The following is a 15,480-nucleotide window of genomic DNA, read 5'->3' on the forward strand; positions in this document are numbered from 1 at the left end:
AGGAATGCACACACAACTTCAAGAAGATGAGGAAGCTTGAGCACAACACTGTAGTGTATTATGAGTGCCAAAAATGAAAGATAACCAACCCTAAAAGATAATGGGCGTATATACAATGCACGGGGGAAAAAACCTCCTAGTGAGGGAAAAAGTGCCCCGGCGGTCCTAAGTGTGTTCACACACATCACTACTATAATATGGTAACAGGGATTGGGTCTATTATGGAAATGTGAATTGTGGAATTATTGGATATTTTATATGATATTTATGGTAGGCTCATTTGCCACACGGTCGTGACTGGCTACGCGCAAGTGCGTGGAGCAGTGGTCACATTGTGATGGGCAGATAAGTGAGATTTAATGTGTCTAGTGTTTTGGGTGAGCAGATCAATGCACGGAGTAGCGTGGGTGCAATGGATTTTGGCCGGTGCATGGCCGTTAGGTTTTGGTGTGCGCCGATGGTCGCCCACCCATAGTTTCATTTAATTAAATTGTTACAAATTGAATGTAAATAGCCAAGCTTGGAGACCAAGTTACTTTTTGATATTAATAGCCCAAAGTGGAATGTATGAAGCTATTCTTGAGCACTTGCTTTTTGGCTAATACAAAAATACATGCATGAGGAAGCGTGGGTACCCATTCTCTTTGTCGTGTATATTGTGCTTTTGAGGCTCTTCTTGTTTATTTTGCCATGTTATGCTATGGTGATGGTGGTTAATTACAGAACATTGGTATTAGAGCACAGAGGAGACACGCTAATCGCGCTCTCTCCTCTCTCTCTCATACGCAGGTGAATTCTCTCTCTCTCTCTCATACGCAGGTGAAGATGACACATCAAAGGTTGTGACATTGAAATTGGTCAATAAGAGCAGGTCCTTAGCGGAAGGACTTACAACCGAGCCCACTCCCGCATGCCCTTGAATTATGACGAAAGCCACAATCCACAAGCCCAAGCCTAAGCCTTGACACACGACCATAAAGAAGGTGGCATCAGGCAGGCAAGCAACAGCCTTGTGCACCGAGAGCCAGAACCGGTGCCAGCCACAGTAAGCTGGGTGCCAACAACCGGCCTACACTAGCACGGTTGGCTAACACGGCAACATCAGCTGCACCATAATAAGAAACACAACAGTAACGCGCCAGGTGATAATAGAACGCGCACGACGTGCCGTGTGGAGAGAGAGAGACAAGGATTCTCTCTTTTTTTTCTCACTTCTCTGACAACAGTCCGGCAGCAAGAAAAAAAAAAATTCATACGGCTCGTCCAAAATATCTGAATGTATACCATCTTGAATGGTTTTGTTTGCAACCCAGCGTTTCTATAATGGTCATTTGGGATTCAATCTAGAGAATTAAAGGCCCTTCTCCATGCTCACAAGAGGCTTTTCCCACCATCTCTCCTTTTCTAACGAAGGCTCCTCAAGGCTTAAGCGCTACATCTAAAGCCTTTCGTTAAAAAGCTTTTTGCTTTCAATTTTATTTACTTTATCATGCCGTCATCATCACCACGTGTTGATTCGTAGCACAAATATCCTATCTTTTGTTATAAATGCCATAAACAGTCTCAGTGCCCTGCTAAGCTTCCAAAGGACAACCCTGCATCGGCAAAACTCCACTATATTATTGAAGAGGATAGCGTTATTGATGATATCGATTTCGCTCCAAATTGGAGTGAAGACACTCTTCAATCCAAGGTGAACAACACATAATCTATTGATCCAAGTATGCCTCCCTTGCTACATGCTTTATTGCAAATGAAAGGTCATATAAATGATTGTGAAGTATGTGTTTTACACAACGATGGTAGTTCACATGACTTTATCTCTGGAAAGCTTGTTAAGAAACTCCAACTTGAAACTTCTCCTTCTACTTATAAAGTTAAATCTGCTTTTCAAGGAACTGGGTACAATGGTACACGTGAAATAAAAGATCTTGAAATTTATATTGGTCCTTATAAGGAAAAATAAAATTTTCTTATTTCACCTTTGCATTCTACAAATGTCATTCTTGGTATACCATTTAGACACCAACATAATCCACAGGTTGATTATTATACACACACTATGTCATTCAATTTCAATAATCAATCTCTCCCTTTATCTAGTCACTCCTCTCTTGAAATGTTTCCATTCATCTCTCACACACAAGCACGTCGTGTATTAAGGAAACATGAGAAAGCGTGCATGATTTATGTTAATAAAGTAGAAAAGAAAGAATCTTCTCTCTCACCACAACAACAAAAATTTCTTACTTCATTTAACGATTGTTTTGCGGATGACTATCCTCCCCATCTACCCCCTTCTTGTGGTGACTTAGACCATAAGGTAAAACTTTTTCCAGGCATTCAACCACCTCACAAAGCACCATATAGACACGGCCAAGAAGTGCAACATCAAGTAGTTGAATTACTTGACAAAGGTCTTATTCGCCCTAGTAGCTTCCCATTTGGTATGCCTGTCTTGCTTGTGCAGAAAAAGAATAAAACCTTTAGGATGTGCATTGACTATAGAGCATTAATTAAAGTGAATCTTAAGAACCGCTACCCAATCCCTAAAATTGATGACCTATTAGATGAATTGAAAGGTGCAAGTGTATTTAGTAAAATTGACTAAAGTCTGGGTATCATCAAATCCATATTATGGATCCTGCTGATATCTTTAAGACTGCTTTCCGTACACAATCAGGACATTATGAGTTTGTTGTCATGCCCTTTGGTCTGACTAATGCTCCTACCACATTTGCGCACATGATGAGAATTTTTTTTATAGATTATCAAAACTTTGTGATTGTTTTCTTTGATGATATTCTCATTTACAGTCACTCTGAAGAAGAGCACAAGGATCACTTAAGTATTATCTTTGATTTGTTACGGGAAAATCAATTATATGCTAACCCTTACAAATGTTCTTTCTTTCAAACTGAGATGGAATATCTAGGCCATATTGTATCGGCCGCCGATGGTATTCGAGTAGACCCTAAGAAAGTTCAAATCATTCAAGACTAGCCTACTAAAAATGCCCATGAAGTTAGATCTTTTCTAGGTCCAACCGGTTTTTACCGCAAGTTTGTAAAGAATTTCTTGCTCATTGCTCTCCCATTGACTATCATGTTTTGCAAGAAGACAATTTTTCGATGGGGTGATAGTTAACGAAAAAAAACTTGTTGACCCAATCTTTAATATCGGATTGCCACATCAAATGGGCTTCTTTTATCCTAAATTTTCACCCTATGATCCAATATCAACCAGGCCACGTTAATGTAGTTGGCAGATGCTCTAGGTCATAGACCTCTTGATGATAATCAAAGTTCTGTTTGCAATTCTAATTTATTTGATGAGCTTAAATATGCTTATTTGAATAATGTGTCTACTGTTCAAGTGCAATCTTTCGATGTGCCATGATTGACTCATATGCTGATGATCCTGATTTTTTGCCTGTAGTATGGAATGTCATACATGCTAACAATTCTTTGCAGCTAAATGATTACTCTTATGCAAATGGATTTTTTTTCTTTCAAAAGAAACTTTGCATCACTGCACCATTTAGAGAACTAGCCATAAATGATATGCATGCTCCTGCATATATGGGACATAGAGGAATTCAATCCACATTAGCTTCATGTAAAGAATATTTCTTTCGGCCTGACATGAAACATGATATCGAATTTTGTCTGAATATATTGTTTGTCAAAGAATTAAACACCATCATGGTAGATCTTTTGATCTTTTAATGCCCCTACCGATCCCTCCCAAAGGTCCATGGGAAGAGATTTCAATGAACTTTATTACTTGTTTGTTGACTACGTCCTCTCATAATGACATGATATGGACTATAGTCGATAGATTTAGCAAGCAAGCATACGTTGTACCTTGCAAGTAGACCCTGCCTGCACCTCAAGCTGCTAAGCTATTTATTAAGACTATCTTTCCTCACCATAGCTTTCCCAAAGTCATTCTCTATGATTGAGATGGCCGTTTTTACAATCATTTTTGGGTTGCTTTATTCAAGAACTTAGGTTCTAAAATGGACTTTACATCCGCTTTCCATCTAGAAAGCAATGTCCAGATTGAAGCTACCAATAGCACTGTTATGGATCTTCTTAGATCCTATACTATTAACCAACTCTCTAATTGGGATCAACATTTGCCTCTACTTCAATCTGCTTACAATATGCTTACAATAATACCCCTCATTTGGCTACTGGTCGAGCTCCGTTTGAAATTGTCTATGGCAAGAAACTTCATATTCCTATCTCTACCATAATTAGTGATGTTCCAACTACCGACACTTAAGCTCATGACCACGCTACTATTCTAGTTGAAGTCACTGAATCTATTAAGCGAGCACAATTGAAGTACACCGCTCAAGCCAACAAGAAATTCCAACCAATGAAATTCAAAGAAAATGATCTAGTTTGGCTTCACATAGAGAAAAGACGCTTAAAGAATATTGCCAAGCATCCTAAGATCAGGTTAGCTCCTAGATTTTATGGACTGTTCACAATTATCCAACAAAGCAATGAAAATGCATTCCACTTGGGCATTCCCACTCACTAAAAGATAACTCATTTCATATTAGTTTATTGAGACCCTTTAAAGGCCCCACTACTGTTAACCCTGTTATTGATGATCCTCCTCTCCTTGAGAATAACTCTGAAATTCTAGTACTTGAAAGTATTATTGACCATGACCAAACACCACCTGTACTGGCACTCTGTATCATTGTTACTTGGTGAAGTATAATAATCATTATATTGAGGAATCATAGTGGATTCCTGAAACATTGCTTACCCTACACTACCGACACTTGTAGCATACCACTCACATTCACATTGATTCTTTTATGGACAGCGATTCGTCGACTGAGGTAGTGTCATAGTTCTTCCACATGTTTTGGTGCCGATTTGTCGACTGAGGCAGCACATTCACTTAGTGTCGATTCATGGATTGAGGCAGCACGTTAGTTTAGTGTCGATTCGTCGACTGAGACAGCATGTTGATTTAGTGTCGATTCGTGCAGCTAAGGTAGCACTATAGCATGGGGTTCACCACCCTTGCTTTTGTTTATTTCGCACAATTGAGGACAATTGCTTTTTAACCCCACGATATGCTATGGAAATGTGAATTGGAGAATTATTGGATATTTTATGTGATATTTATGGTACGCTCATGTCGCACAGTCGTGTGACTGGCTACGCGGAAGAGCGTGGAGCAGTGGTTGTATTATCGTGAGATGGGCGAATAAGCGAGATTTAATGTGTCTTGTGTTTTTGGTGAGTAGATCAATGCACGGAGTAGAGTGGGTGTGATGGATTTTGGCCAGTGCGTAGCTGTTGGGTTTTGGTGTGCACCAATGGTTGCCAGCCCGTAGTTTCATTTAATTAAATTGCTACAAATTGAATGTAAATAGCCAAGCTTGGAGACCAAGTTACTTTTTGATATTAATAGCCCACAGTGGAATGTATGAAGCTATTCTTTTAGCTCTTGCTTTTTAGCTAATACAAAAATACATTCATGCGGAAGCATGCTCACTCATGCATGGGGGGAGATTGTACCCATTCTCTGTCCTGCATACTGTGCTTTTTAGGCTCTTCTTGTTTATTTTTGCCAAGTTATGCTATGGTGATGGTGGTTAATTAAATAGCAGGGTCCTGGGTAGATTGGTAGCTACTGATAGAGCTGTAGATTTAGTCTTTAACATAATTAGATTCTATTGTTTGTGGGAGATTTTGAACTCTAGAAACAATATAGTTTTTTAGAAAGAGACTAGTCTTGGGGTAGATGTGCTAGAATTAATGTGTGTTGGTCAGCATATTATGTTAATAAATTGAATGATGATACTGTGGTACAGTTAATTTAGGCCCTTTAGGTTGGGATTAGATGATCTTCTCTGCAGTTTGGCAGACTCTTGTACATGCTAGGCCATCCTAATTGTTGCCATCATGCAAGGATATTCAAGGCTTGATGTGAAAGTAAAGCAACCTAAGTTTGGGACAAAAACAAGGAGGTGGTACCTGAAAGAGAAGTAGCCTGTCTATACCTTTGTGGCATTCATTGAGAACCCCCTGGGACCAGCCAGTGGTCCAAATCTGGTCAAGAGGGGAGGTCTTGGAGAAGCAATCTCCTAAGGGCTGCACTTCTGAAGTTATGATTGTTGCTTGTATGCAGCTAGGATATCACATCTCATGGGGGCAATCTTCTTTTGTCTAGGAAGATGAAAGGTACGACCTTATCTGCCTGCAGATTACTCAATACTGAACTGGAAGATCTCTGAATGTTTGGGGTTTCAAAATATGATGCAATTAAGAGAAGGGATGTAGGAGGCTAGTTTAGGCCTTCAAATTGAAGGTTAGGGCTGAGTTGGCTGCTCAGTCAATGTGCTTTCATTGACTAGACTTGCCTTAATAAATACGAGGTACATTTGCCTTCATTTAAAAAAAAAGGAATTTCAAGTCTACTGTATTAGTCTTCAAAATATAAAGTGTCCTTTTTACGACTGAGAAACACAGAGATATATATAAGGTACCTTTGTTTCTCTCTGTTGTGCCGTAGTCTTTGACAATGGTGAAGGTTTCCCTCACAACAGCCCTTCCTAGCCGCGCTCGCTTCCTCGACCTGCCCTCAACCATCGAGGTGGATTTATTTATTTGTTTATTTATTTTGTTGGGGTCTTTAAGTAAGCATGTCGTTTTCTAAATTTTTATTATTGTTACTATCATTATTCTGTTGAGGGTGGGTAGATCTGCATTTTGTTTTGCACAATCTGTGTTCCTCACAAGGTTGTTGGAGATCGTAATTCTCTGATCATTACAGACTTGGGCTAAATCTAGGTTTGCAAGGGGTAGGCTCTTGCCAGAGTGGCTAGCTCACAACCAGCCTCCCTAGAGGCCGTGAGTCCTGCGGTGCTTGCCCTCCACCTTCCCTTAATCACTGACACAGCAATATTATCTTGTCCACCATATATCAGCTGTGATCTTTTCGTTTAAAGTCAATTCTCCACCTTCTGTATGTAGTGCATGAGTATAGTCAAGCTCATGTTTGTAAGGCCCCCTTCATGAGGCGCAACCATGTTTGTTCAGCCTGGGTGCTCAGTAAACTCGGATAGTGGCTGTTAGAACTGAAAAGGTTTGTAGAAGGTTGAGGTCCATTTGGTTCATATTTGTGAGGCCCCTTCATGAGGTGTACCCAAGTTTGTGCTGGCCTGATGCCTGACAAACCAAGTTAGCTCAAGTAGATTTGACACGCTGCCAAATAGGATATGTGCAAGTCTCGATTGGTATTTCTATGATGGATGGCACTAAGTGTTGCATGCGGAAGACTTGTACATGAATCGTAAACTTGATTAGAGCAGAAATTCAGCACTTAAACTTGATGATTTCATATGCAAAAATGAAAGAGAGAGAAACCAGAGAGAGGTCCCAAATACCCCCCTGAAAGGCCCCATCATGAAGCTGTATTTGCTTGTGCTGCAGAGAGTGTAAGGGGCTGACTGTTGGCAGCAAATAAGAACCAAATAAGCAACTTTGGATCTCTGCAAATCCCCTGGGAAGATGGACAAACAGGCCACCTCCCTTCTGTGCTGCTGGACAGCATGCTAGTTGCTTGCGTTAATCCATTGTATGCCCCTCTATGGGCTACGGTCCCCACAGAAATCACTCTTCTTACGTTTACCTTGTCTTGTGGGTTGCCCAAGGCATGTACACAAGCAGGGGCTTTCTTGCAAAGGTCTGAGATGATTAACACAAGGCTGGAGCACGGGTTTTGTATCCTCTATGCATGCAACCTCCATCTTAGTAGATTTTGTCTAGCCATTAAAGCTCCCTTCACAGGAGCACATGGGTGGCAAGAGCAACTATATATGATGTGGTCGGTTTTCAACAGTAGTTCGGTATTACTTTTTGTGTTAGTTATTGTGCAATTTCTGTATTAGTTTGGCACGTGGGAAGATGTGTTGTGCAAGATCCGAGTGTTGTTATATGTACACTGCATGTGATAATTTCTTACACCTTGCTTTGTTTTTTTCAACTTGCTGTGTAGGTTGCCGCTCTCAGAGCATTGATAGCACAGGAGACTTCTCTGCCCCTTGAGAGATTAAAGCTTGTATTGAAGGGAAAAACTCTACTGGACATGCACAAGGATCAAACAGCTTTCGTAAAGCTCGTTGATGGGGGTATGTCTTTTCAAAACATGTCTTCATGCCTCCATGCTTTGAAGGAGTTTAGTAACAGTTTTTCTTTGGTGGGGCATGATTAGGCAGACTCCATAGTTGCAGTGGTTGCGCCCAAGGCTCCTCCTAAGCATGTCCAAAATAGGGATGGATTTGACGATGACGATGAGCTGGTAAGAGTATCTCTCTCTCTCTCTCTCTCAATATGTATGTGTGCCTGTGTGTAAGCATGCATGGATGTGTGCAAATGTGCAATAGAATAGAGTAGTCACTATGCAGGAGACACCTTTCTGTTCTTATGAATCTACCCTTTTTTAAAGACTGGCCTGTTTTGTGCACCTTCTTTACAGAGATTTAGGGTCCCAGAAACGGCCACACGCTTTCAAAGGCAGCTTATCTACCTTTTACAGCAGAAGCTAAAGCTACCAGGTTTCCCTTGTACTGCTTCTCTTAATTGTACTTTTTTTGTGCACTTATGCATAAGTTCACCCCCCCTTTTTTTACTCTTATGCTTGTGGTGGTGAGGCAGACATCATCTTGATCTTGGTTTTCTCGGTCAGTCTACGTGCATGGATTATATTTCTTGCTTGGTTTGTCATGGCACCTCTTGCTTACAAATGGGATTTAGGTCCTCTTTATGTAAGTCACTTCTTCTTCCTGTTGTACTTTTTTTGTTTCATAAGGATGGTTAACTGTTGCATTAATAAAGTTTTTCTTCTGGAGTAATTGTTTTGCACGCCAGCCGTAAGTCACTTCTTCCTGTTGTACTTTTTTTGTTTCACAAGGATGGATAACTGTTGCATTAATAAAGTTTTTCTTCTGGAGTAATTGTTTTGCACGCCAGCCCTCATACTTGCACATGGCTGTTTATGGGGTTGTCAAGTTCAAATCCCAATCGCCTCAGTGGATGGACAGTAAGGTCCTTCATTGCCTACAGGCGAACTATGGCCTCTCCTTGCCCCCGTGGGTTGAGCTTGGAAAGGAGCAGCATCCTCCATTGGTTAGCAGGATCTCTACCCCAAGGAAAAATAAAGCTAAAACTCCCTCGTGGCCAACACTCTGAGCGCCATGGCCAACACTCATCTAATCACTCATTGTTCCCCATTAGTATGATGACACATGCATTCTATGTTGGATGATGCATGTGACATTTGAAGCTGCAAATGGAGAGCAACTAGGAAGAATGCAGCAGGACACTATCTTGGAGAACAAAATCATTGGATTGTTACCGTGCAGCTGACCATGATAGGGTTTGTAGTTCTGATTGATGTGCAAAAGGACTGATGATCCCATATAATTGCAGGCTTGATTCCATAAGCAGGATAGGGACCTGATTGAAGGGGGTATGATGATGTCCAATGGAAGCACTAAATCATCATTTTGGTATCTTTGGCCCTATGATAAAGCAAGAAGCCCCCAAGCTTGCCATCGGTCTCTTTGCAATGGAAGCGCTGGTTGTCCAGTTCGGGCTCTAGCCAGCAAAGTGAGCCTGCTGGTCAGCCAGGTGCTCAAAGCTGCCCTCAATTATGTCCTGCCTAACCTAACTGCTGTGCCACAAATCAAGGCTCACAAATGCAAGAAGAGATCTACTTCCATGGTGACATAGGAGTTATGTCACATGCAGTGGGTGAATGCTATTAGGCTTATCTTTTCACTTATAATTTTTCTCTTGTTGTGACTGACCTCTTAATGGCTATTTTGCATGGCAGATCCTTGCAACTGCATTTACTGTGATATTCTTTAATCTGGGGAAGCGTCAAGAAGGAGAAGTCAGGTGTGTTGCCATGCTCCAAGTATATTTAGAATTACTTTGTCAATGGAAAACTACAGCTAATAAATATGCTCTTTTTGGGCCGTCAGTGCTTACTCAATTTTTAACGAGGGATTCCGTGAGCTTCCGGGCACACTAAATGCAGAGAGGCTGGACAGAGATATAAGAGCGGGTCAGTTCTAACGGTGATAAAATTCTAGTAGTACTCACAGTTTTCTCAGACATGGCCATTATTGTTGGCGGTCACACAGCTCAAATGTCACCAGTCGAGTTGCATCCCTTTTGTAAATAGTTGTGTAACATTCTTGAGACCTCAAAGTTTCAGTTCATCCTATAATGCAAAAAGCTGTATCTTAAAAAATAATAATTTAAGATCTCTATTAAGTGATATTGCACTCAGGGCAGTAGATTAGGGAGAGTTAGAACTTGTGCCGATGCTGTGGAACTCCTTAGCGCTTATCACTAGACTACATGCCCATGGGTGAAAAAGCATACCTTCAAACAAGCAATGTAGTAACTTATAAGCCTTCAAGAGTTAATGCAGGTTGTGAGGTTTAAGTTTTAGTTGTATCAGAAAAGAGTGTAACCAGTTCTCCCCCCCCAAGGCCCAGGATCCTCCTGTAGTTATTTTCACCGCCCATTGTCTCAGTCCATCTCTATATCTACGTATCATGTCAGATCCTCTCTCTTTCTCTCTCTCTCTCTCTCTCTCACACACACACACACACACACACACACACACCCACACACCCCTTAGACCATCTCTCTCTCTCTCTCTCTCTCTCTCTCTCTCTCTCATCTCAGTATTAATATCAAATCCAGCTCCCCAGGAAAAAAATTTCGGCAATCTCTTGCAAGTTGCAAGTTGCAAGTTGTTTTGTTTGCGTCAGATAGTTTTTTTTGAGAGTCACGATTTTCTGTAGGAAAAGGAGCCATTAGTTATTTAATAATTAATGGTTGTTTAATAACTAAAGTTGAGGTGAAGTATTGATTACTAGAAGGCCTTGCTTGAATGCATTCCACTGCTTTGTTACATGAAAAGGCAAGGTGTAAGGCATTATGTTTTTGGCATGCCACATTCTTTAAGGTTCCTATTCACGGCGAGAAATCATATTGCCTAGGGTTCCTCCCAGCCCATTTGGTTGGAAAGGAAGCAAGTTTGCCAATTTGAAGTCTTTTCGAGCTTTGATGAGTCATGGCTGCTGCAAATGAATGTAATTAACCTTAGTTCACTATCAGAGTTCGTTTGGGGAATAAAAGTTGCATAAATTAAAATGTCGTTATTGAAGATCAGGTTAGTAATTAAGAGAGTCCGTAAGCTTGTGCATGATTGAAAATCTCTCCAAGAGATGTGATACGGAGATTATGGATTGTTTATGTTTCTTTCTTCAAAGTTTTGCATGAATTGCCAAAGCCTTTTCTCAAATACATACAGAAGTCATTAATAACAGCAACAAACACGAAAGGTCACCATAACACTAGGACAGATGGAAACAATCATCAATTTGAGTTGTCTTCAGAAATGTCTCAAAGTAGAAAGTACCATTCTTTGCAAAACCCAGAAACGAAATAAAGGGCAGGTTTATTAAAGGAGGACTCTCTTTTGTAAGGGTTCTCTGTTTTCAATCATTGAGTACTCACAAGCTGGCAAAACAAGGAGTCCACCATTCCTGGGTATCCGAAAGGCAAAACAGAGTCTCACACACATTGTTCTAGTAACTCTCAGAAAGGGTCTTAAGACAACCTCTTGAATCTACATGCAACCTCTTGAATCTATATCCTCATGAATTTTGGAAGATTCTTTGTTTCAATGCACAAGAAGCATCTAATCCCCATGACAGGGTAGCATGCAAGTGGTACTGAAATTCTTCAGGATGCTAGTTTGGGAACAAATTTTGGTTCGAGAATTGCCTCAACTTTTATTATTTAATTTTGGTGACTTGCTAAAGGAGCCACTTAATCTTGAAGACATTTATTTTTTATGCTCCTAGAGGATAGAGACTCTGTCCTTGAAATATGCATAATTCTGGATTCAAGAAGAAATCGTTGAAGAGCTGAATAAGAGGGTATAACACAGCTAATAATTTGTGAAATCAAAGACTCGATGATAGTCTTACCCCCAAGGAATGGGGGGGGGGGGGGGGGGGGGGGCGGGTGGGGGTACGGGATGGCACCTTTGGGAAGACAAGTGCTTCCTAGGGTATTCTCTCTACCAAGTTCAAGGGATTTCTCCCTTGTGTATAGTTCCTTCCCATGCTACTTCTTTGGAAAGCTCAATGCAAATATTCTCTCATTAAGACTCATACTTGCAAGATTTTAGTTCCACTCCTCAATCCCTACACTTTGTCAAATTAGTTTCACTAGCTGCACTCTATGCCAACCTTCCTACTCATAAGCTCCACTCATTTCGTAATCCTAGGCTTTATTCCACTCAAGATATAGAGGCTTCAAGCAAGAGGATTTTCTCTACAACTCGAGAAAGAATCTATGCATGCTTCCTACACATACCATAGTGCTTCAAACCCAAGTCATAGCAACAAATCTCCCACAAAACCAACAAGCACGTGCCAACTAGAGATTGATGGAACATTCAAAGTAACAAGAGCATCCCTTCATAAACATAATCGTGAACCAACAAACAAGAGGACAAGAAGAAAATAATCTCTCAATGTAAGCTTTGCACATATAAAAGTAGAGTAGAATGTAGATAATTTGACTTGTATACAAAATGATAAGTTGCATTCAAACATCCTTGGACGATAATACACTTCTACTTTAATTTAATATGATTCTATTGTCCACAATCCTATTAAGCAATAGGTATTAGCTTAGGCATAGCAAGTAGGATGCTTTTATACCATGGAGAGCCATCCTCCTAAAATTACCCAATATAATGAAGATTGAAGTTGAAATGACTTTATGTCATACAATGTTTCACTCCTAAGGTATTATAAGAGCCTATATTTAGTCTATGTGGCCTTTGAAGTTACCTTGATTTCCTACCTTTAATCATTTTGAGTGTGCCTTATGCATTGTACAACTAGCTTAGGAGCTTGACCATTGATAAGTAAAATGGATTATGTGGAGTGGGATAGCTGAAATTCCTAACACTCAGAATCACTTGAATTAAATGAAGATGTTTCTCATATAAGAAAATGCAATGCAAGGATCTATACCTTACAGACATGAACAATGTATCTCACACACAACTATAAATGTATCAACAACAATAAACTACCATATGTTATGGCCCTGAGGCCCAATATTTATACAAGTGTGGGCAGGTGTGCATATTTATATACAAATGTGGGCAGGTGGAATAGAAGCACGTGTAGAGTAGGTGCCACACCAAAAGAAGTACTAAAATTTGAAGCCTTCAAAGGGCATCAAAGCCCTTGAAACCATCTAGAGAAGGCCACTTAGAAATTAGGGTGGCAAAAGAGGGCCACTATTTTGAAGATTTCTCTAAATTTTACACAAACATACATATTTAGTTATTTTTTGGAAGGTCAAGCTAGTTTGTGTATTTTAATTTTTAACCGTGATGTCACCACATAAAGATAATCGCATGTGACACTATCAAGGAAAGTTCTCAAAAAGTTTCACAAGTCAACAAGATATGATTGCCATGTGGTGTAAAAACAACAAAAGGACATACCAAATTTGCCAAGTGTGGTGTAAAGTCAACAAAAGGACATTACCAAATTAGCCAAGGGTGCTAATATAAAAGCCTACTTTAATATGTGCTACTACTCTAATGTTGACAACATTTCATTTGTTGAAATCCTATTTCTTAAGGTTGAAATCACTAACTCATCATAAATAAGTTAAGTGCTCTCCATTGGAACTCACTTCTAGTTTTTACCCACAACCTATCCATTTTGCTACTTTCAACAACAATATCATTGTCAAAGAGGGATCATTTTTCCATAATATTGCTTATGGATCAAATTGAAGCATCAACAAACTTCTTCTTATAAAAGGGTTTGCATAAAAACCTTGGAGCCGTTAAGGTTTAAATAAAAAACTTGGAAAAAGCTTCCAGCGATTTAATTAAAGCTCTCTAGATTTCAAAACGAACTTTGAAATGCAAATATAGCCTTATTAGAAAAACCTTTTTTATTAATGAAAGCCAAGATAAAAGGTCAATGCAAAAATTTGCTTGTGTAAATTTCGACGAGCTCGCCCTCCTTTACGTTTTCGTTTTCGTTTTTGTAGTGATGAAGTCTTTCAACAAAAAAAGACCTAAGTTCTGGCTATGCCCAACCCAACCACACTCTCATACCAATGTTGTAAAAGAATAAGAAAATCTAACCCTACTCTACTCTTTCTATTATTATCAAAAGAGTATACAATGATTTTTATAGTAGATACATCAAGCTACTAGCATCTATTCTTAACCAAAATGTCCTAAAAATAAATGCATGAGACTCGACTATGGTCTCAACCATATAATATCTAATTTAGCACCCTCTCCACACATATTACCCATAACTTATCCATTGCTACTTGCATCAACATAATTGTTAGAGAGGAATAATTTTTTCCATAGAATTTCTTATCGATGGAATTGAAGCATTCACAAACCTTTTTTTTTAAATATTGCCATGATTTTATCCAAAACATTCTTTATTCATCCTTTACTGGAGTGGAGGGGAAGGGTGAGCCAACTCGTGTTAGATGGTAGCTCTGGTAATGTCCCCAACCATTTAATTTTAAAAAAAGTGATTGTTCAAATATAATAGTGACCACTGTGATAAATTAACAAACACGTGTATGGATAGTTGCAAAGAATCCAAGCCCATTATGTGAGTGAGATTCCTCATTAAAAAATATCCCCTATCATAAGTATATTTTAGTAGGTTTTTCTATAACTTTCTACAATTTAAATCCTCTCTTTTGGAACCCATATAGCACTCTTACATGTGATTGGGCTCTGATAAGAGAGGGATATTGTCTCTCAAGAAAAATTGAGGAATGGATGATTGGGATTGGGAGTTTTAATCTTTTCATGCCATTTGAAAGCATTGAATGTTATACATAGCCTCTTATATGACATTTTATATCATTCATGGCCATTCACTTTTTCCAAAACCGAACCTGGAAAAACTTTCTTTGCCCGAAAAGCACGGGCGATTCCACCAGGATAACTTTTTCCTAACGTAGTCAAAAGCCTTAACTAACTGAGCTCATCTGACCGAACCCGTAAGTCCCATAGTCAGATCAAGGAAAAAGATTGTACTTGGATCATAGAGACCAACGTTTTTTTCCTCATTGAGAGGCACAGCCGTTGATTCTTTTCCATAGAACAATTTTTGTCCGGAATTTACTTCATCTATCGAACTAAATAGAAATTGAGTCTCGATTTACGGATCCATCAGTCCAGCCTAACCCCATCCAGTCCCATGGGTTAGCCAACCGCCCAACCACTGTAGTGATGGGATCCCATTAGAAATTTGGTTAGGTTTTGTTCCGGGTACCAGGGAAAAGAGTTCCTAGGCCCCCTAGTCAGATTTTCAAGCAAATTTAACTCCAGTCACACCAC

General features: G+C 39.7%; 1 protein-coding gene across 1 annotated transcript; it reads left to right on the forward strand.

The window, feature by feature from the left end:
* The first annotated feature begins 6,473 nt into the window (after positions 1-6,473).
* Positions 6,474-10,321, forward strand: LOC147611091 (ubiquitin family protein). Its single transcript, XM_086785747.1, has 7 exons — positions 6,474-6,630; positions 8,035-8,167; positions 8,255-8,337; positions 8,515-8,593; positions 8,694-8,803; positions 9,874-9,938; positions 10,025-10,321. The coding sequence occupies exons 1-7, from the start codon at positions 6,559-6,561 to the stop codon at positions 10,116-10,118; spliced, it is 636 nt and encodes a 211-aa protein (XP_086641873.1). The 5' UTR covers positions 6,474-6,558; the 3' UTR covers positions 10,119-10,321.
* The last annotated feature ends 5,159 nt before the right edge of the window (positions 10,322-15,480 follow it).

Source organism: Cibotium barometz, chromosome 48, assembly GCF_041138505.1.
Source record: "Cibotium barometz isolate CiBa-2024 chromosome 48, ASM4113850v1, whole genome shotgun sequence".
NCBI lineage: Eukaryota > Viridiplantae > Streptophyta > Polypodiopsida > Cyatheales > Cibotiaceae > Cibotium > Cibotium barometz.